Source organism: Chlamydotis macqueenii, chromosome 10 (genome assembly GCF_036417535.1).
Source record: "Chlamydotis macqueenii isolate bChlMac1 chromosome 10, bChlMac1.mat, whole genome shotgun sequence".
Lineage (NCBI taxonomy): Eukaryota > Metazoa > Chordata > Aves > Otidiformes > Otididae > Chlamydotis > Chlamydotis macqueenii.
Genome location: NC_141565.1, coordinates 12,659,673 through 12,679,403, shown reverse-complemented (window position 1 = coordinate 12,679,403; position 19,731 = coordinate 12,659,673). Strand labels below are relative to the sequence as shown.

General features: G+C 46.7%; 1 protein-coding gene across 1 annotated transcript in view; it reads left to right on the top strand.

Annotated features, from left to right (window-relative positions):
• Window positions 1-19,731, top strand: part of GRIP2 (glutamate receptor interacting protein 2) — an 86,043-nt gene that overhangs the window by 62,397 nt on the left and 3,915 nt on the right. Inside the window, exons 16-23 of the mRNA XM_086755193.1 lie at window positions 117-262; window positions 553-697; window positions 4,443-4,582; window positions 6,962-7,138; window positions 10,198-10,351; window positions 13,324-13,444; window positions 16,872-17,108; window positions 18,840-18,986. Coding sequence (XP_086611319.1) covers window positions 117-262; window positions 553-697; window positions 4,443-4,582; window positions 6,962-7,138; window positions 10,198-10,351; window positions 13,324-13,444; window positions 16,872-17,108; window positions 18,840-18,986 — 1,267 coding nt within the window. The remainder of the gene's footprint in view (window positions 1-116; window positions 263-552; window positions 698-4,442; window positions 4,583-6,961; window positions 7,139-10,197; window positions 10,352-13,323; window positions 13,445-16,871; window positions 17,109-18,839; window positions 18,987-19,731) is intronic.

Genomic DNA, 19,731 nt, shown 5'->3' with positions numbered 1-19,731 from the left:
AAGATCAAGGACAGCAAAAAGTTAATATTGTCATTGCCACTGCAGGACTGAATGCGTCGTGGGATCTGAAAGGCAAATACAAATGTACTTTTAGTGTTCTTTTCCTTTCCACATAGAACTGGCACCTTGGAGCCGGGAGACAAGCTGTTAGCCATTGATAACATCCGACTCGACAATTGCTCAATGGAGGATGCTGTGCAGATTTTAAGGCAGTGTGAAGACCTGGTCAAATTGAAGATTAGGAAGGATGAAGATAACTCTGGTACAGAAATCCTGATGCAAACTGATGCCTGTCCACTGTAATGACATTTCCCAATAGGTAGTGCAAACCAACAAAGATAAGGGCTGCTGCCTGTCCAGTCACCACTTTCCGATTGATTATAGTCTATTTTTGTTATTCTGCCCTTAAATGGAGTCTGGAAGGTTAAAATCCTATTTGGTATGAGCATGGCTGAAGAACTCAGGTTTTTGCTTCTAAATGCTGCAAGTCTTTCCTATGACCTTTTTCATGTGGCTAATTAAAAAATTCGGCATTCCTATTTTTTCTTTCAGATGAGCAGGAGACAACAGGTGCTATTATCTACACAGTGGAACTGAAGCGATACGGCGGCCCCTTGGGAATAACCATCTCCGGGACGGAGGAACCTTTCGATCCTATTGTCATTTCGGGCTTGACTAAACGAGGGCTGGCAGAAAGGTGAGGTTTGGGGACAGAGGGGTTGAAATGATGCGGGAAAGGATCTTGAACTTAGGAAAGTTTCCTCTGCTGTCATAAACTCTTCTTAGGCGTTTTAGTCTGCTAAAAAGGAAAGGTGCAGTGAAGGCACCAAGTGCTGTGAGCAGGAACAGCCTTGCTGGTCTGGCTCTGCAGACCCACGTGCAGGGCATGTGGGGTGGTTGGAGTTGTACTGTCAGGGCAATGAGAGACTCAAAGCAGGGCAGTCTGGAAGAGTCAGATCCAGTGTGTCAACTGAACGCAGCAGCCAGAGATGCTGCCTGGTCTCTAATTTCCCATGATTTTTCTTGCATGGGGAAAGCGCCCAGCCTGCCCATGAAACCACCATAGACTCCTGTCCAGGAGTCCACTGTTACTAAACTACTGCTTACGGCCATGACAGTGGTGTGTTCTGCTGAAACCACAGATCCTGGGGGTCTTCTGACCCGTCCTTGCTGCTTGCGTAGTCTGGTACATGTGGAGGTATCTCAGTGCAGGGCTGGTGTGCCTCAAGCAGACATTTCTACTGCACGGACGTAGGTGCAGATTTACCTTTGTCAACCGGGGAGGTTGTCTGTGTGTGTGCCCGTGTCTGAATATATGTGCGTGCGTGGGATTTAAAAGATCAGAACATTGCTGAGGATATAAGGTGGAACTGAGTCACACACTGTATCTTAATTAATCGGTCTGTATGGTAGCTGTGACTTGTAAATAGATCATCTCAGCAGCCCTGACTCACGCTTCTCACTGCTTTACCCTGTTCTGCCTGACAGGTGAAAAGTGCTAGACCTTGGGGACATTTGACTGCAGATCTGGCCTTTCAGTTCTTTCTGTTTCAAGGCCACGCTCCTCAGCTGGGCTGTAAAACAGCTCAGTGCCTCTTTCTGCATTGGGTTCCCTGTGCTCTCAGTGTGGATGCTGCTGCACATGTCCATTGCCTATCTTTGGTACAGAAAGCAGAACGTCAGTGTGTCCTGAGCAGTAAGGAAGAGACACAGGCTTAGTCATTAGTGGTTCTTCTCTTTGGGGATTTTATGTCACTGCCTGCCACTGTAGGATTCAGTCTTTTTCCCTAGAAAATAATAGCCACAGAGTGTCTGAGACTTTTCTGTATAGCAGTTCTGCACTGTACCTGCGGCCCAGCCTGCGAGAGTTTAAGGACAGAAAGCCCAGGCGCTGTCAGGTGTCAGAAGACATCTCGTACCCTTGTTGCTCGCAGTTCCCTTTGCAGTGCTGTGGCTCTTCCTCCTTTGAACTCAGTTAGACATCGGTGACGGCTCCACAGAGACACGTAGTGCAGGCAAGTGCTGCGGTACTATTAAATTTAGATCAGGCGCTGGCAGGCGGTGAGGAATGAAAAGCCTTTTGAGAAGACCGATGGAGCCATTCAGCATGTTCACCATAGCTGTCTAACGAATAACGGTGCCTGTGAGAGGAGCAGTGTAAGGATGGAGCAGCACAGGAACTTCTCTGGGTAACCTTGGCTCCCTGGGGGAGGGCGAGGAGCGCTGAGATGAAGGCTGCCTGCGGGAAAGGTGCATTTTTTTTTTTTTTTTTCTGCTGGGAGTAAGAGAAGGGGGTGGCTTAACTTTGTCAAGGGAAGAGGGGTGGTGCCAGTGTTATCCTAAATTGTCCCTTTCCTGCCATCACTGCCCTTCCCTCTGCCACAGGCGCCCTTAGCCAGACTCTGAAGGGTGGGACAGGTTTCTGAAGGACGGGGATTTAAACTCACATCTGTGCCTGGCTTTTGCTGGAGCACAGGACATGTTTCAGTAGAGCTGGCACGGGGTGAACCAGATCCTGATGTCTGATAACAGGAACACGTCTGCTGCTCTCGTAGAGGCACAAGTGAAGGTCTGCACTGCGGCTCGGGCTGCTAGCTTGGCAATGGGGAAGGCAGGGTGTCCTCTAGGATCTGTCACACATCTGTCACAGCAGGTGACAGGTTGTCTGAGTTGAAAAGGCTCCAGATTCAGATGACTCGAGTTTTATGTTGACCTTGAACACGTTTCTCCTTGTTTGTGTCTGATCTCATAGAAACCTACAGAGGCAGCTCAGGCTGTTGGGTTGGTGTTGAGCAGTAGCTCTCTTCCATGTTAGTCTCTGTTTCCCCTCCTTCAGTGCCTGCAGGTGGCTTTAGCCTGGGCCTTGGGACTTGTTTTCCTCCTTATCAGGTATGGGAGTGTTCCTGAAATCTGATGTCTTGGATAGGAGATGCGTCCCCACACTGTGTTCAGGGCTGCGGCAGGAGCCCCTCAAATGCTGAACCACTGCAGCGAGCGAAGGATTGCCTTCAAACTCCCAGCAGTTAAACTTGATTTTTTTTTTGACTATGTAGATGAAACTTTTAAGACAAACACTCTGGTTCTAGTTTGATCTGTAATTTATCTGAATGCATAAGTTTTCCCGGAGGGCTTTTTCAGGCTGGTTTGGATGGGACAAGATGGACATCTAGTGGTGGCTGGGACCATCATGGCACAGTCCGAGTATCTCAGCAGCTTTAGCAGAAAACTGAACAGTCCTGCCAGCTGTTCGGCTACATTTCCCAATCTTGTGTACTTTTAGTCGATGTTTCACAGGAGTGTGTCTAACAAAAGCTTCATCTTTTGGGGAAAGACAAGTAGCTGTTTTGCCTGCGACAGTATATCAACTCTCTGTTCTGCTGGACAGCAGTCCAGTTTGGAGATGTAACTGAAGAGAGGCATGTAGCCATGGACAAAAAGATACTGCAGTCCAGATTTGTATCTCCTCCTGGCTCGACCACACAGATTCCTGATAGCTAAACCTCATGGCACTGCTGGAGGAGGAGAGGATTGCTGCTCTTGCTTGCTGCTGGTAGGGAGCTGGAGCATTGAGTGCGGTGAGCTTGGTCCAGCCAACGGCAAGCGCGAGGTCCTGCCTTGGCTGCCAGCTCTGGTGATGGACACATCCTGTCCTGCCTGCTCTTCCTGGAGCTGCAACAAGCACCGGGAGAGGTAAAGTTGAGCCCCTCTCTGTGGGCAGACACAGAGGGGAAGGATAGAGGAGAAGGGTGAGAATTTGTTCATGGCTTTTACTGAAGCCTGAGGATTTGTTTACCTGAGAGCAGAAGCCAGTGCTGGATCGTGGCTGTGCAATAAAACACAGTAACCTCTTCTAGAGTGCTGGTCCTGATGGAGAAAGTCACAGCAGTGTAGCTGCATAGGGATGAGCTTTAAACATACCATGAGCTGATCTGCAACTGGTTCAGCTCATGCTTGCACACACAATCCGTGTGTGTTGGACCGTTTTGTTTTTTTTTTCAGTGGGTTCCTAGGTTTGTCTCATGGTTTCTTTCCATCACTGTGAACATGCCCTTCAGTTCCATGTTACAACAAGCGGACATCGCACACTCGCAATGCTTGTGCTTTCAGCATGTAGTCCCCCTTGCTTTAGACGCCCTTGCTTTGAAGAGTTTTGACAGTAAGCTGGTCTGCAGTCCCAGTTCCTGAGGGGCACAGGATCCAAGGAGTGCATATGTTCCTGTGCATATTTGTATATGGATAGGTGGAAGATGGATGAGGAACCCAGATTCCTGGTGGTGGTGATGAAGAGGAAATCACGGGTGTAGAGTGTACCAAGGGGAAACCAAGACGTATTTAAAAGTGCTGAGAGTTAATGTGCTATTGCTTCAAGCAACAACTTAATGGCCTGTCTCACAGAGGCGAATTGCTTCTCTGAAGTTTCTAACAGTGACTTTTCTCTCCAGAACCGGAGCCATCCATGTCGGTGACCGGATATTAGCGATTAACAACGTGAGCCTCAAGGGCAAACCGCTGAGCGAAGCCATTCACCTGCTGCAGATGGCGGGAGAGACGGTCACTCTGAAGATCAAGAAGCAGATGGAGAGTGAGTTGGGGAGCCTGGTTTGGGGTGGGAGGGTGAAGACACACACCAGCAGGGACCCCTTGTGGTGGGGTAAGTAGTGCTGTGGGTTTTCCTTCATGTCTTGTGGAAGGTGAGACGAGGCAGCGTGGTCAGGAGCATGGCTGGGGACAGAGGGAGAAGGTGGCGGGTTTTTTATTTCTGACTCATAGATGTAAAAAAAAGGCACCCCAGGGGCTCTCTGTGGTACTGGGAAGAGATTAGAAGCAGGTTTATTTAAAATAATAATTTCTTTTCAGGTTAATACCTTGTGCCATTCCCTGTCTGTGTGGATGTTTCACACAGAAGTGAAGCAGAAGATGCTTTTAAAAGTAAAGAGTGCAGTTTTTTGTTTTTTTTTTTTTTTTTAAATTATAACCTCCCCAAAATGAGCAAGGGGACTCTGAGCTGGTAGAATCCATAAAAAAAACCCTCCCCACCTGTAATTCAAGTTTTTGAAAGCGATTGCAAATAAATCCTTTATGCCCCTTTTCCTGGCTCGGGGCCCTAAGATCATTTTTCAAAGCATCTACTCTCATCTAGAGATCTCCTCATTTCCCTGCCAGGCTTCCTGTGGCTTTGGAGCTGTTCCTCTTGACAGAGTGTCAAAGAGCGGTAGCATGTTTAGCACAGGCAGGCCACTTTTGGGGGGGACAGAAAAGGGGTATCAGGGAGACCAGGGAACATGCAAACTTTTCTCCCCAACTTTTTTGAAGTCATAGCTAAACAGAGGCTTTTTTATCAAGTTCAGAAAGTAACGGGTACATTCTGGCTACATTTCTGTCTCCCCACACACAGTATTTTATTTTTTGTGCCATGCTTCTGCAGTCTCTAGATTTAGCTGGACCTACCCAGCCAGTGGCCCACGGTGCAGCAGATATTGGAAGAAATCAAGTGATAAAACTCTTCCAAACAGGCCTGGCCCATGGGATGTCTGTCCTGCATCTGAAAAAGTAGCATCACTCTCAAACATAGCGCTTCTGTAGACCTCAAAGCATGTTTTGCAAATGTGTGGCAATTCGCCTGTTTTTCAAATGGAGGAAGCACAGCAGGGACTGGTGACTTAGCAAATAGAGGTAGAACTGGGCAATTGATTCCTCTTCAAGAAACCCCACTCTCGTATCCTGCAGACAAGTGTCTTGATCCTTGATCTGAAACACACTTTTTTTTTTTTCCCCCTGCTGACACTTAGCATAGTTACAGCCACTTGCTGAAATAATTGACATGCAAGTGCCAGTTGGAGACTCGTTAATCATTCTGAGAATGAAGCAGGTGTAATTGAAATTTCAAGGTAATCTTGAGTTAATCATGGTGAGCAATCTTCTCAATGCTTGGAAAATAGGGACTTTCAGGACACTGGCCTTTATTTGGTAAAATAATCTGCCCTCATTGACAAATGCAGACTTTCAGAGGGCTTTTCATCCCAGCTTCTGCGAGTGGGAGATCCAGGGTGTGGATGGCTAATAGGATATCTAATCAACGAAGACTTTAAAATATTCAGTACAAAGAAATGCTTGTGCTGAGAAACCATGCCTTGCATAGCTTTTGCCTGAAAGGGAATTTGATATAATGATAATAAGGGCTTATTATTACTAAAATAATGAAAGGGAAGGTCTGAGCTTCATCATCCACATTCAGCTTTCCGTTTTCCAATCACTAATCAGGGGAAATTCAACCTCAAAATACCAGGCCCAGGAATTCCACCATTGTCATGAGGCTGCATGGGAGACTCTCGGAGAGTTAGCCCTGAATTGATACGAGGTTGTCCAGTCCTGAAAGGGGAATGTAACTTCATCTGTGGTACTTTGGGACAAGGTTGAGTTGTTGGAGTCTTATTGAAGCATCTGCTTGTGACAGAATGTTTTTAGCCAGTACCCTGACTAGGTGCTGCTCTGACCCTGTTTGGGTCCTGTCCCCAAAGGCAGATGATACCAGGAGCAATTTGGCTGGAAACACTGCTGATCTGAGTGAAAAGGTGTCTCTCTGAGACCAGAGAAGCTATGGGCTATTGCTTGAAGAGGCCAGCACTTCTCTGGGCTGTTTGGAGGAGACTTCCAAAGGCACAGGAAGCTGCACTTGTGAATTGAGATTAGGTCCTAACTCTCATATTCGGGAATCCTCGTAGTTACTTCTTATATTCCATGCACTAAAAAATCAGAATAGCATTTTTTGTTGATTCAGCTTGAGATAAGTGCTGCATGAAATCCTTTCAACTGCGTTGCACAGGCCCTTCTCAGCTACCTTTGAAGAGCTAAAGAGGTTCTTAAAAAAACTTACAGTACCTGGGCTTGCTCCCACATCAGCATAAGCTTTTCCCTGAGGCTTGCTCTTCGTGCCTGCTAAAGCAGCATGTTCTGGTTTCAGAATCCTATCCCAAGAAGTCGGGGAGTATAAATGAAGTGAGTGACCCGGAAGATGAACTGACAGACTCCCAGAAAACTAGCAAGCTGTCTGAGATATACTCCACCACAGTTCATAGTGTGGACAGTGCTATGGAGTCGTGGGATGGCTCTGGCATTGATGCTGGGTATGGAAGCCAAGGTAAGCGGGATTGTCTTGTCTTTAGGGGTCTCTGGGCCAACATGAAGATAGGCAGACGCTCTGAACATGTCTGGAGACTGTGAGCTGAAGCCTGTGGTCTGACTGCATTTGCATGGCTTCTTGCTTCCAGCAAGGAACAAAATGTATTTTAAAATGCACTCATGTGATGTTCTGAGTTGATATATCTGTTTTAGGTTTTTATTGGCACATTTCTTCTGGCTTATATGGCACCATACTGTTCACAGCATTTTCAAAACCATTACAGCACTTTATAATTCACATAATCAGAGGAAGTATTCACCGGCCATATGTCTTACAGAATATTTGGTCCATAGCTCACTTTTAATTCTCTAGAGAGGCTGTGCAGGACATATTAATCCTCTTCTGGATGTTTTAAAATCCACAAGAATGTCTTGTGACTAGAAGCACTCACTTAACAAGATAATTAAGGTAATACTACAAGAAAGTATTTCTGACTCTCCAGTGAGCGATCAGATGAACACGTCTTCAAGGCCAGATTTATTCAGCTGTGGCTTCTGGCAGACATATGGAATTGGGATGGAGGATGCTCTAGTCATGGGAATAGATTTTTACTTGGAGGAAAGCACTGGAAAATAGTTATGCCAGTTCATATTTAGTGATGTAAGCTAGTATTAGCCCATGTTGAAACAAAACAAAACCCTGAATCACCTCTGCAAAAGGAAATTGGTGAAAAGACTGCTGTCCAGAACAGAATGTCGAAACAGGGGAGGGATGCTGCAGGAGCACTGTCGCAAAGCGCTTGCAGTGCTGTGAGCAAGGTGTGTGCCCGAGCTCACTGCGCTCTGGCTTAGAGAAGTTCAGGGGACAGCACCGTGCGGGTGTCTCTTTCACTGTGCTTGCATCTTCCTTCAGCCTCTGTTGGTCTGAAGTCTTTATCTGGGAGTGCAGTTGGGACTGGAGGCTTCATTAAGGAGGAATCCCCTGGCCTTCCTAGTGCTGCAATCCTTCTCTGTCTAATTGAATGTTAACACAAGTTGGACACTGGATTTAGAAAAGCGATTGCTTTTAATGGTGAATTGAGAGAGTAATTGAGCACAGAGCCCCCGGGAGCAGGGCTGATGCCAAGTTGTCCAACATCCATAGACTGCAACTTTGCTTCAGAGATACTCTCTTCTTCCCTAGTAATTGCATTGGCTGCACGGAGATGTACTGGCACTGTCTAGAAAGAGGGATGCTGAGGACAGGGAGAAGGATATGCAGAGTAGACCATGGGATGGGCAGGGAAGGCTGGATGCAGGGAGACCTGGGACACACAGAACCTGGAGATTGGGGTTTACACCACAAATGGAGAACCACAAATTGGACTCTGCAGCATTCTGGGTTTTAGGTTCATCCACAGCTTTAGGAAACCACTCAGGGAAGGGTTTGGGTGAGGGAGCTGTGCTAGGTTTGGTGGGAACATGCCACCAGGTGGCTCTGAATCCCAGGGATCCAGCACACCTCCCTGGATGGAGGAGGTGAAACCGGTGGCACTCAAGTAACAGCTCTGCACACATACCCCTGTGGTCCCCGACCCCCTGCACCCAGCCCAAACCTGCTGCCCACCCGCTGCAGGGACCTGTGTCCAGGGACCTTGTTCTGCCCTGGCAGGCAGTGAATGCTCCTGACTGCTGTAAGATGTTGGCAAGCCCTTTTCTGGGGCTCTCTCCAGAGCAGTCTAACCTTTAAAAACACACAGAGGAAACGCTCAGCTAAGTGAAATAACAGGCCTTGGCATTTTCAAAGAAAGTGCTGGCGTTGTCTTTGGGTATTTCCAGTGCTTTTAGCTGTTTGGGAGGTCAAGTCTCCCTTAATTACGTGTTTCTCCGTTACCTCTTCCTGTTCACTTGGCACAGCGTGTGATGGAAGCGTACGATGTTTCTTGGAAAGGCTGTGAGGATTTCTCTGAAACGTTGAATGGGCAGCAGGAGGAGGGCAGAGGAGTCAGGAGATTTATTTCCACTGCAGATGGCACTGACACTGCTGAGGAATGCTCTGTTTTGGTAGATTTCTGTCCAGGTAGCTCCTCATGAGACCTTGGGGATCTTGTGACTTGGTAGTGATGGATTTGTATCTCCGGGGTAAGACACCGCAGTACAGGGGACTCCTTGGAGGCAAACGTAATTTCACCCTAACAGTCTGTATTGATCTCCTATCAAATGTGATACAGATGAGCCTCCCCTTTTCTCAAGCCAGCAGTTTTTTTGCCTGTTCCTTGCCTTTCACGTGCATGTCCCTGAAGCAGCATTCTGTACCTGCAGCAGCTGATCCAGAAGGCATGGGAGGGCTGTCGGCTGTGGGAACTGGCTGGCAGCTCTTGATATCCGAGCTGACTCTTCCTCGTTTACCACCACTGAGCACGCTGGAGCTGGTGATCACCACACAGTACCCTGAGCACCACCACTCTTGTTGAAGGGAGGCTGTTGCATTGGGCTACTCTGGATGCAGTTTCTTTGCTGCTGTCCTTGTGTATCCTATCACCTTTTTTCTGTGCGATCCATTAAGTCCCAAAGACAGTTGAGAATCTAAATTAAAATTATTTTTTTTTTTTCCTGATAGAAATGAGACATACAAATCCTTCAGAATGAATGGCGTTGGGCATGCTGCGGGAGGCTTGGCAGCATCTTGCTGTATTTAAGAGTGGTTGTTTCAACAGCACAATTTCCGTTGGGTTCGGTGTGGAAACAGGAGCCGTTAACTAAGGTTGGAGCTGGCTAGGCGTAGGGTTGGCATCTGTATGTATAGCCCAGGTTTGTGGGTCCTGAACCCGCACCACAAAGTTACTCAGAAGGGGGGAACAAGGGAGAAATGGGGCACCTTATGACAAGATCTTGAGAAGCTGCTTTGGCTAAAGCAAGAAGAGATTGGAAGACCATCTCCTTCTGGATGACTGAAATGGAAGTAGTATACAATCCAGATGGCCTCAGGTTTGGATCTTGTGGAAGGAGGATCTCCTGGCTTAGCGTGACTTACTCCATTCGAGTTTTCTGACGAGGCATTACTCTCTCTCTCTCTCCACCCCCTCTTGCCTTCCCTAGGTACGTATATACCTCAGGCTGCAGGCATAGCCCTCCATCCACATGAATGGAGACACAGCAGGCAAAAGAGCAGCACCCCTCCGGGGGACCCTCGGAAAAACTACCCCTACATGGATGGAAGCTTCAGTGAAGACGACTGGGACAAGCCCAGCAGGTACGGAGCGGTGGGAGGAGGCAGGGAGGAGCGTTTGCAAATGTGGATGTTGTTGTGTAGGGACAAGGTGGCATGGGAATGTGATGGAGCAGCCAGCGATGTCCCTGTCTCGACATCAGCTAGCCATGGGGAGGTGCTGGGGTGGTGGTCTGCTCTGTTGAACCACCTCTGCATTGCCAGATTACCCTGGGCATAGCTGTGTGGCACTTCTGCCATGGCCAGGTGACATCTGTGTCTGGAGTTAGGGCGGTCTCAGCTGCATGGACCACAGATTCTTACTGCATCTTACACTCGTGCCGTGTAAAGGCTGCAGTATTTTCGTAGTTTAGGTGTAACAAGTAGACATGGTGAGGGCTGTCCTCTCCTGTGTTGGCCTGACACTTTTGATTGGTGATGCAGCTTCACAAGAGCTTGATGCCACAAAGCCAAAAAAGGCCAACCAAAGGTTCTCAAGGACCAGTGTGAGGTTGCATGTCCAAGTTAAAATCTCCCAAAGCTATGGCTAGACTCTCCATTGTACTTCAGCCCTTCCAACACCACAAAGCAAGCCATGCTGAGTGAGGATGGTCGAGTTAATAGCTTGGCCAGTGTTGGAGAAATCCTGTAACACCTCCTGAGCCTGTGGAGGAGACTGCAGCTGCCCCTCACTTTGGGTGGTAATCCTGCTGGATCTGCCCAGGCCAGAGGCTGCCCCTCACTGAGCCACATATGGTGGAAAAGCCTCGTTGCTTCCTAACTAACCCTCCCCTCGACACCTTCCAGAGTCCCCATAGTTGTGTGTGTCGTGTTGTTACTGTCGGTTCTTTTTTCCTTATTTTTTTTCCTTAACTTTTGTTTGTCCAAACAAAACCCTTAGAACATCTCATGGCCATTTCCACCTATTTAAAGATGATCAAACTGGCAGGAAGGCTGGCAGCAGCAGAGACTTTGTTCTTGTTTTACCTCTCAGTGAGAGCCAGCTCACAGAGGTCATTGATCCCTCTTGGCCGTCCCAGTGAGGTCGCCGGCAGCTGGAGTTAGCCAATCTGAGCGCTCGAAGTCCCGCGTGTCCCTAATGAGGGCTCTGAGCCCTGATGTCAAAGTGCAAGTGAACTGGTTCATGCCACTGAGCCCTTTTTATTAGGGAGAAAAACAAAATATCTCCAACCCCAGCTGCTTTCAGTCTGGAAAATCCTGTTGACCCAGTGGTGTGAGAGCCCGTACTGATTCATCCACGTCCTGGATGTGTTTGTTATATTGCTGATCTGAGAGGCAAGAAACTGGTAGCTGGTAGGGACATTTGCCTCTTTGGGAACCTGGGAGCAGAGGAAGGAAATGAGTAAGGGGAAAGAATCGAAAATCCGTTTGGGGGGGAAATTTCGGTTTGTTTTTATAAAGTCTTGCTGGGTGTTTTTTTGACCTTTCTGCCTGGTGTAAAGGCTACTGTCTTTTAAAAGCTGATGAAAGATAGGAGATTAATTTAAAATACAATAAACCATGTCAGATACTGCTCTCTTCAGGCACGTCCACGATCCCATAAGAAGCAAAAGCATGTGTGTGTGAATTTATGCCTGCTACAGGCTCCAGTTTAAACCAGTGGATGAAAAGCAAAGCATGTGCTGAAGACTTTGCAATTAATAGAGATCTGGAAAAAGCCCTGTTAGTAGCCCAAGAGGTCATTGTATATTTAATGGAGACTAACCTCTTTTTGACTTGCACTCAAGTAAAATGTTTTAACTTTGCTAAGTGACGCTGGTGGATGAGTGTCCCTTAATGGGACTGGGTACTGATGACCATTAAGCCATGTGAGGTGCTGCCAGATGTTGCAGAGGTGGAGCCTTGTCCATGCAGCTCCTAGTAAAATGCATAGAAGATGCATTAGGGCCGCTCTAATGTCACTGTGCCCCTTGGGGTCTCTCCCACAACACATTAGTAGTTTTATCGTGACCTTGATTTAACACTGCAGAGAGTTTCCTTCAAGAGGCTCCTGTTAAGCTGAGTGCTGACTGAGTTTTGCAGAGTCTGGTGTTCAGTAAGCAGTGTCCAGTGTCACCTATTTCACTCTAGGTGAAGTTCATAGGACTTCAGCATGTTTAATTGCTATTTGCTTTAGAAGTCCAAGAATTGACTGTGGCTTGTGGTCAGAGATAAGATGCTGAAACTGCCACGGTGGGAAATTGCAGAGCCCCCAGCAAGACACACATGGTGTTCACGTTAATACGTGTTTGTACCAACCTGAGAGAGGTTCTCTCTATCCTTGCTCTCTGTTGTAGACAGAACCGGTGGCAATGTTTATGCTGCTGTAAGTGCCATGACTGTTAATATAGAGAAAAAAAAGAAAAAAAAAAAAAAAAGACATCCTGAAAGTATCAGCACAGTTCCCTGGCCATCCCAAAGCAAATGAAACTGGGTTTGTATGGGTTATGCGTGACACTGTCGGTATTGCTAGCTGTAGTGTGCATTTGCTTGTCCAGCCCAGGGCAATCATTTTTATATACATCTTTGCATTATTTACTCTCATAGAGACCTAATGTATTTACCATTTTCTCACCATGTCTGTTACCCTCTGTGTTTTTCTCTCTCTTCTCAGGTGTTCTGTGTCTCAGATCTGAGCTCTATCCCATCAGCCTTTGTACTAACAGTCTCTGAGGCTCCTGGTTTACCCATAATGCATCTTTTTTTCTTTCACTTCTCTATTTCACCAAAACGTCTTCCTAAACCTACAATCTTCCTACAGGCACTTTTTAATTTACCCTTTGAACTTTGACATTGCTACACCAACTTAATTCTTCCTTTGAAGGACGTTTGCCCCGTTAGTAAATGCATGGAGGTCTCGTATTCGGACTCTTGTCTGAAAAGTTCATATTGTTTGCTTTTGTGTATGAAGACTCTTCAAGTCTCTGCTTTTACTGGTGAGACACTTGCTGTAGCCTTGCGGCTTTCATCCCGCTGCAGAAGAGTGCTGACAATATTTGGTTCCTACGTTACAACAGATACCCCAACCGCCAAAATGGCCTTGAGACCACTCACGAGGATAGTTTTTGGCGTGTTTTTGGAGAAGCTTTGGAGGATTTGGAAACATGCGGCCAGTCTGAACTTTTGAGGGAGATTGAGGTAAATCACTTTCCAAATTTGCTGTTAATCTGTTTCGCTTTTGCTGTAAATGTCAGACTGTTTCCCCTAGGTCTGTTAATTGCCTGTAGTATCCCTCTGCTGCCTGTGGTGTGAAGAAGGGTTTGAGTTTATTCCATGCCAGTGTTTGTGCTAATGGATAACTGTGTCTCATTAGGCAGTTGCTTGTGTGCACTTTTTCCCTGAGCCGATGACAGACCCACCAGGAACTCCACACTCTTTTTGCAAACTGTTGCTGGCCAGCAATCTTCACGTGACTGTTGTTAAACCTTCCCTATCAAATGGTAAACCCTCTGCTTGGAAAGATACTGTCTGTCCAAAGCGCTTAAAGGGCGAGGAAAAGGAGCCCCCCAAATCCCCACTGGGACTGAAGCCTTGGCTTCCTTCAAATATAGGCAGACCCAGCATAAATCTTGCATTCAGCTGTCACTCTGCCGGAAACTGTTTCAGTGAAGTAGGTAATTGGAAGCTTTTCAGCCAGCCTTCCCCGTGGAAAAATCTGAGAAAGTAATTGCTTCCTGCAGAAATAAAGGTGTTTCCTCTCTTCACAAACCACTTTCTCTTTTCTTTATCCAAAATGCGTTAGAGGTCATGTTATTGTGTCCGGTTATAGGATGGAGAGCCTGGATTTCTAAGATGTGGGATGCAAATAAAGGCCTCCCCTGAGACCGCTGAGCAGCGGGAAGCAAATCTGCCCGGCAGGATGGGACCTGCGCTGCTCCCCTCCCTGATTCCACTCCCACAGCCGGGAAGGAGGAGTGGGACCCCACGAGCTACTCTCTCCCCATGCCTTCTGGGTGCAGAGCACTGGGCAGAGCTTGATGGTGCCCTTCATCACCCCCAGTGGGACTGGTTTTATGTACAATTGCTTAGGCTTCAGAGAGAAAAGGCAATTTCTGAATAATTGGAGGTGGAAAGGAAAGTCGGGTTTTGGTCTGTATGTGAAAATATTGGTGACAAGGGACTTAATACTTGTTCTTTCCTCCTTGATCCTTAGAAACTGTAAGTGGGAGAGGAAATCTCAATTTTATTGCTCTGAAGCACAAAACGGTGTATTCATTATCTTAACTGTGTAAGAAAATGCTGAGTTAAAAAACAACCCAACAGACATAACCCCCAACCCCCTGAAATGATAACTTCTTCCCTTGATCACTTATTTCCTGGACCTGAATGTATTTAGAAATGAGTTTGGGCAGCCACTGTCAACCTTTCTGAACTGTTGTTGACTGCTTAAGGAAAAGTACCCCTCTGAAATGACGCATAGATGTTTCTCTTCTGCATAATGGCTGGCATCTAAATGTAAAAGAAGGGATTTGCTGGGTTACTGTGAAATGCCAGGACAGAGAAAATCTCTTTCTGCCCAATCCCTTTCCCAGGATTCATGGTGCAGGGATGCGTGGGCTTTTGATTCATGCTGTTTTAGGGCTTTGGAGCTTTGACAGTTATAGCAATGCTTTAAAAAATGTAAAGAGATTTTACAAAAAGCTGAGCACCTCTAGGGTTTTATGGTGTATTTAGCACATTTATAGAATCTTTTGGAAAGTTCTGGTGACAAAAGGAAAGTGCTGTGTTTTTAGCAGAAGTCTGATGAGTTTCAACTCCCCTTTTATTGACTCCAGAGTAACACTCATCTGTCCTCCCTCTCCGTGTGCCCATCTTCCCCAGGCTGCGGTGTGGGATGTGCGATATTCATTGGGGCTCTTACTGTGTCACAAGTTTCTAAGCCCCAGCTCCTGTTCTCCTGTGATTTTATGACAGTCACAGATTTTTTTTCTCTTTTTTTTTTTAATTTTATTTTATTTTATTATTTAATTTGACCCTTCATGCTCCACATTTTAAAAAGAATGAGAGTCATGTGAGATGACCCAAGGTAGCCTGGAAACAAATTCACACACAGTCGCCATCCACTCCCAGACTATGAGGTGTGGGTAGAAACAGGCTTTTTCCAGTATGTCTAGTGAAGTGTGTGTCCCTGTGTTGCTTGGACAGCAACCAAGACATGGGGAAAAATAATGTGAGGCAGCCACAGACTGGAGAAGTCTGGAAATTGCCCTTTCCGGTCCTTGCACATAACCCTGGGCACCTAGGAAATTGCTTATGATGTTGCAAGGAGCATTTAATATCTTGAAGATGGAGGAGTCGAATGCTGTAGGAACCGCATGCTGGTGGGTACTGGCTGGTTTTGGTATTTGCAGTGCATGAGGGAGGACAGTAGCACGACGTGCACAGACCTTTCTGTTCTCCTCCCTGGCTCTGCAATGCTGGTGTTGGTATGGCATGGCACGGCATTCTGGGGGTGTTGAGGCTGCCTGAGGTCAGTGAACAAGGGCACCCTTTGAGCTGATTAAGTAATTTTTGTGTGAAGACATGAAAAGTGCAAAACTAAAAGGTTTTCTGTATTTTGTTCATCCCTATTTGGGATAATGTGGGCAATGCTGGCATTTTCATACTGCCACCAGAATTCGCTTTATTTGCCTTTGTTGCAGCTTGGAGCGAAGAGCTGGAGGGCCTCGATTAGAGAGGGGCAATTGCTCTTTGTCTTGCCATGTTTAGCATTGCTGAATTTTGCTATCTGCTCCCTACCTTTCCTTTTCTTTCTTCTAGCTTTTGACATTAAATGGGGCAGCAGAGCCTTGGAGCCTGAACTTTGAAATGACAGTTTTCATTACACCATTTAAATGGACTCTGTGACCTGGAGCCAGCTGAGGTTCCAGAGACTGGATTCTTGCCTCCTTCGTTAGCTTTGATCAATGTAATCTCATTAGTGAAAAGCATTGCCAAATGAAGTAGAATCTACTTAGGGGCATCTTTTAATGGATGCTATCAAGGATGACCAGGCTTAAATACTACTTAATTTCGTATTTTTAACTCAGTTTTGCTTAGTGACGACTCCCATTTACTGACAGATAAAATCCTCATTTCTCTGCTGAATTGGCCTCGGTGGAGTCCAAGGGGTTGACTTCCCTGGGCCATTGCCAGCACTGTGCAGTGCTGATGGTGAGCTGCAGCCTGCAAGGGTGGGCTGAAGAGCCAGGCAGACAGTGTTTCCTCTGCAAGCCCCCTGAGATGACTACCAAGAAAGTTCCTGCATAAGATGAGGCCTCCCTGGCCCTGTTTGTGTAGAAGAGGTCATCAGAAAATAAGGAGATGCTTCACAGATGTTTACGTCTGAGATAAAGCTTCACATTGTGGTGGGAGAGCACCCAGCAGGTGCAATAGACCTGGCAGCAAGCTCCTGATGTCTGTAAATGCTTTTATAGCTAACTGGAAGAGCTTCTTGGTACTTGCTTTTCTGATTAATGAGAACAGTGGTGGCCCCCTGTTGTTGTCTGTGCCACTTTTGTTGCTGTATGGTCCATCTCTTCCTGCTACTGGCTCAGCAGAGTGATTTTGTGTCCTTGCCCTACAGGCATCCATCATGACGGGGAGTGTGCACAACCTGGGCCTGGAGGGCAGCAAGCTGCTCCTGAACTCTGTCAACCCATCGGGCCTGAGCCCATTGAGGAAAGCAAACTCCAGCTGCAATGACGGGCAGACCGAGAGCAGCAGCTCCCCTGCCAAAAAGAACGAGAGGAACCTGGACATGAAGAAGATCGAGAAGGAAATGCAGGAAATCATGTCTCCCACCCCCCTCGAGTTTCACAAGGTCTGTGTTGCCAAGGGTTGGTCTGGCTGTGGTACCTCAATGGTAAAAGCTGTAGAAGCTTTGTAACCTTGTAGAAAATCTCCTTTGTTCAGAGGGACCCCCAGAAATTGTTCCTTGTTAAAGCTGGCCCCCACCAAGGTCTGCAGCAAAGGTTTCCAGAGGCTCAGATTAAGAGGAAGGGGCCTCTTCTAAAGAGTCACACAATTTAGCCACCATGCTTCAGTGGGGTTTAAACCAGTGCTTTCTGTTTCCTTTCATTATATGAGGTTTCCAGGTCCTTGTGTTCTGGAGTTCATTAATTGGTGCTACAGATACAGGTGAGAGTGCTCCAAGTACGGCCCCGTGGAGACCCATCAACCCTTTTCCAGTGGCATGCTCTATTCAGTAGGCCACTTTTGTTATTAAAAAAAACCCTTATCATAACTTTAAAATAACTTATTTTCTCTTCCCTTCCTCTTCACCCACAGCCCTTCCCGAAGGGGCACAAATGGTAGGGCTTCAGCAGTGGGATGCTTGTTTGAATTCAGTACCCAGCTGAATGTAGCCAGTTTAAGCATAGTGCAAGGCAATGGTAATTAGAAGTAATTAGCTGTAGAAGCTGCTGATGCAGAATGCAAGCAGGGAAGGGAGCTGGAGAGGTTTCAAAAAAATTGATTGCCTTTTCTTTCCTAGTGTGACTTTAGAATGAAACCTGCAGTTATGGTAGCTGGAAAAAAACAGCTTTTTCATGTTTGATCTGCTCTTGTCCTTCAGGGCATGGCAAATGTGTCTTTAAATAAAACTCCTTCATACCTGAAGGAGGAGAGCTGTGTAATTAGGCATGTTATAGGGTGATTCTTCGTTCTGCTGGAGCATCTGGTGTTGGCTGTGTTTGGAGCTGAGGTTGAGGCCAGGTGGGCTGCTCCTGTGCGTCATCCTGGGCACTGTCCTTCCTGAGGACTGCACATCCATGAGGCTCACCCACCTGAGAGCACAGTTAGAACCTCACGGTAGAGATGCACTCTCAGTTCGTGAGAGACAAAGGGAGGTTTTGGTGTTGCTGGGGAATCAGTTGTCCCTGGCTCCCAGTGTTACCCTGTGGCAAGATACACTTCCAGCAGTGCACCCCTCCTTTAGACGAGGCCAAAGCGTGACGTGCTCAAGGGAAGGGCGATGAGGTTATCCAGTTCTTGTCCGCAGTACATCAGCACTTCTTGATACAAATTTTCTGAAAAGAACTCTTGAATAATACGGAGAAATTCAGATGTTCTTGCTGAGTGATGTATTAAAAATAAACTATCTTCACATTTGACACACTGTATTGAAAATCCTTGGTGAACATGTTGATTTTTCATGGGCTGGTGGGATACACAGGGGATGCACAGTGTAACTTGAATTGGGGAAGGTGATGCTCCACTAGTAACTATTGCTTTGTTGCTCCTTGGGTGAAATATGGCAGCTCAGTCTGTATTACACTGCGTGCATCTCCTTCCATGTCTGAGGGAGAGGGACTGTCGTGTGGTTGGTTATATGCCAGTCACCAAAGCACATGTCCATGCGATCTACCTGAACTGATGGTGTCTGGTAGACAAGGTTCAATCCATATTAGCAGCCCAGGCTAAGAAAAATCTGCCCAGGAGACCCAGAGCAGAATTCCTGTAGGTCCAAACACGTTACCTCTGCTATTCCTATCCTGCCAGCCCTGAAGTCTCCTGCTGCATTAATACGAGTGTTCTGTTTCTACCCCTCCAGATGACACTCCACAAAGACCCAGAGAGCGAAGACTTTGGATTCAGTGTGTCGGATGGCCTGTTAGAAAAAGGTGTCTATGTAAATATGGTCCGTCCGGATGGGCCAGCAGATCAGTGTGGCCTCAAGCCATATGACAGAGTGCTTCAGGTAATAAATGCAAAATGCAGTTCTGGAGGCTGGGACGGAGTGAATGAGTGGCTGAGAGGAAGAGAGAAGTGAGACCCATCCATGGCAGCACTAACTTTAATGAAAGGTAATAGTTAGCCAACTAGGTGAGCTCTTAGCCACCAAGCACTCATGAGACCTGTGTTTTATAATGGGAAATCACTAGGTAGTACCCCCAGGTGGTACCCCTTCGTTACGCCTGTTCAGGACACAGCCTGTCCCGGCACTGGCCTTTTTGAGCTTGGGCAGCTCAAAACAACCAAAAAGCTGTGTTGCTTTCTCTCCTCACCCTCAATCCTTTTGCTGTCATGTAAGAGGGTGATTTTTGGATGAACTAGATTGTGTTGACCAATATGTGTTCCTGGGAAGCCCTGTATGTTCATGAAGTTCTGTGCATGCCTTTGACAACTAAAAGTTTTCTAGGAAACGCATCCTTCAAGCAAAGTGTTTTTCATCGATATTTTTCTTTGAAAGACACTTGATCTGAAATAGCTGATGCAGAAACAGAACAAAAACTCTGGTCAAAAGCACAGTCTGTAATAAATGTGACGTGGGCATATTGGACTATCAGAGGGACCGTAAGAGCATGGTGAGTTTTGGAAATTGGAGAGGAGTTTTATGTGGATGAAAACCAACTATTTTAGCTTTGCGGCAACTCAAACAGCAACTGAAAAAGTGCAACCCCAATGGAAAAATTGCCACCATTTGGAAATGCAGATATTGTGAC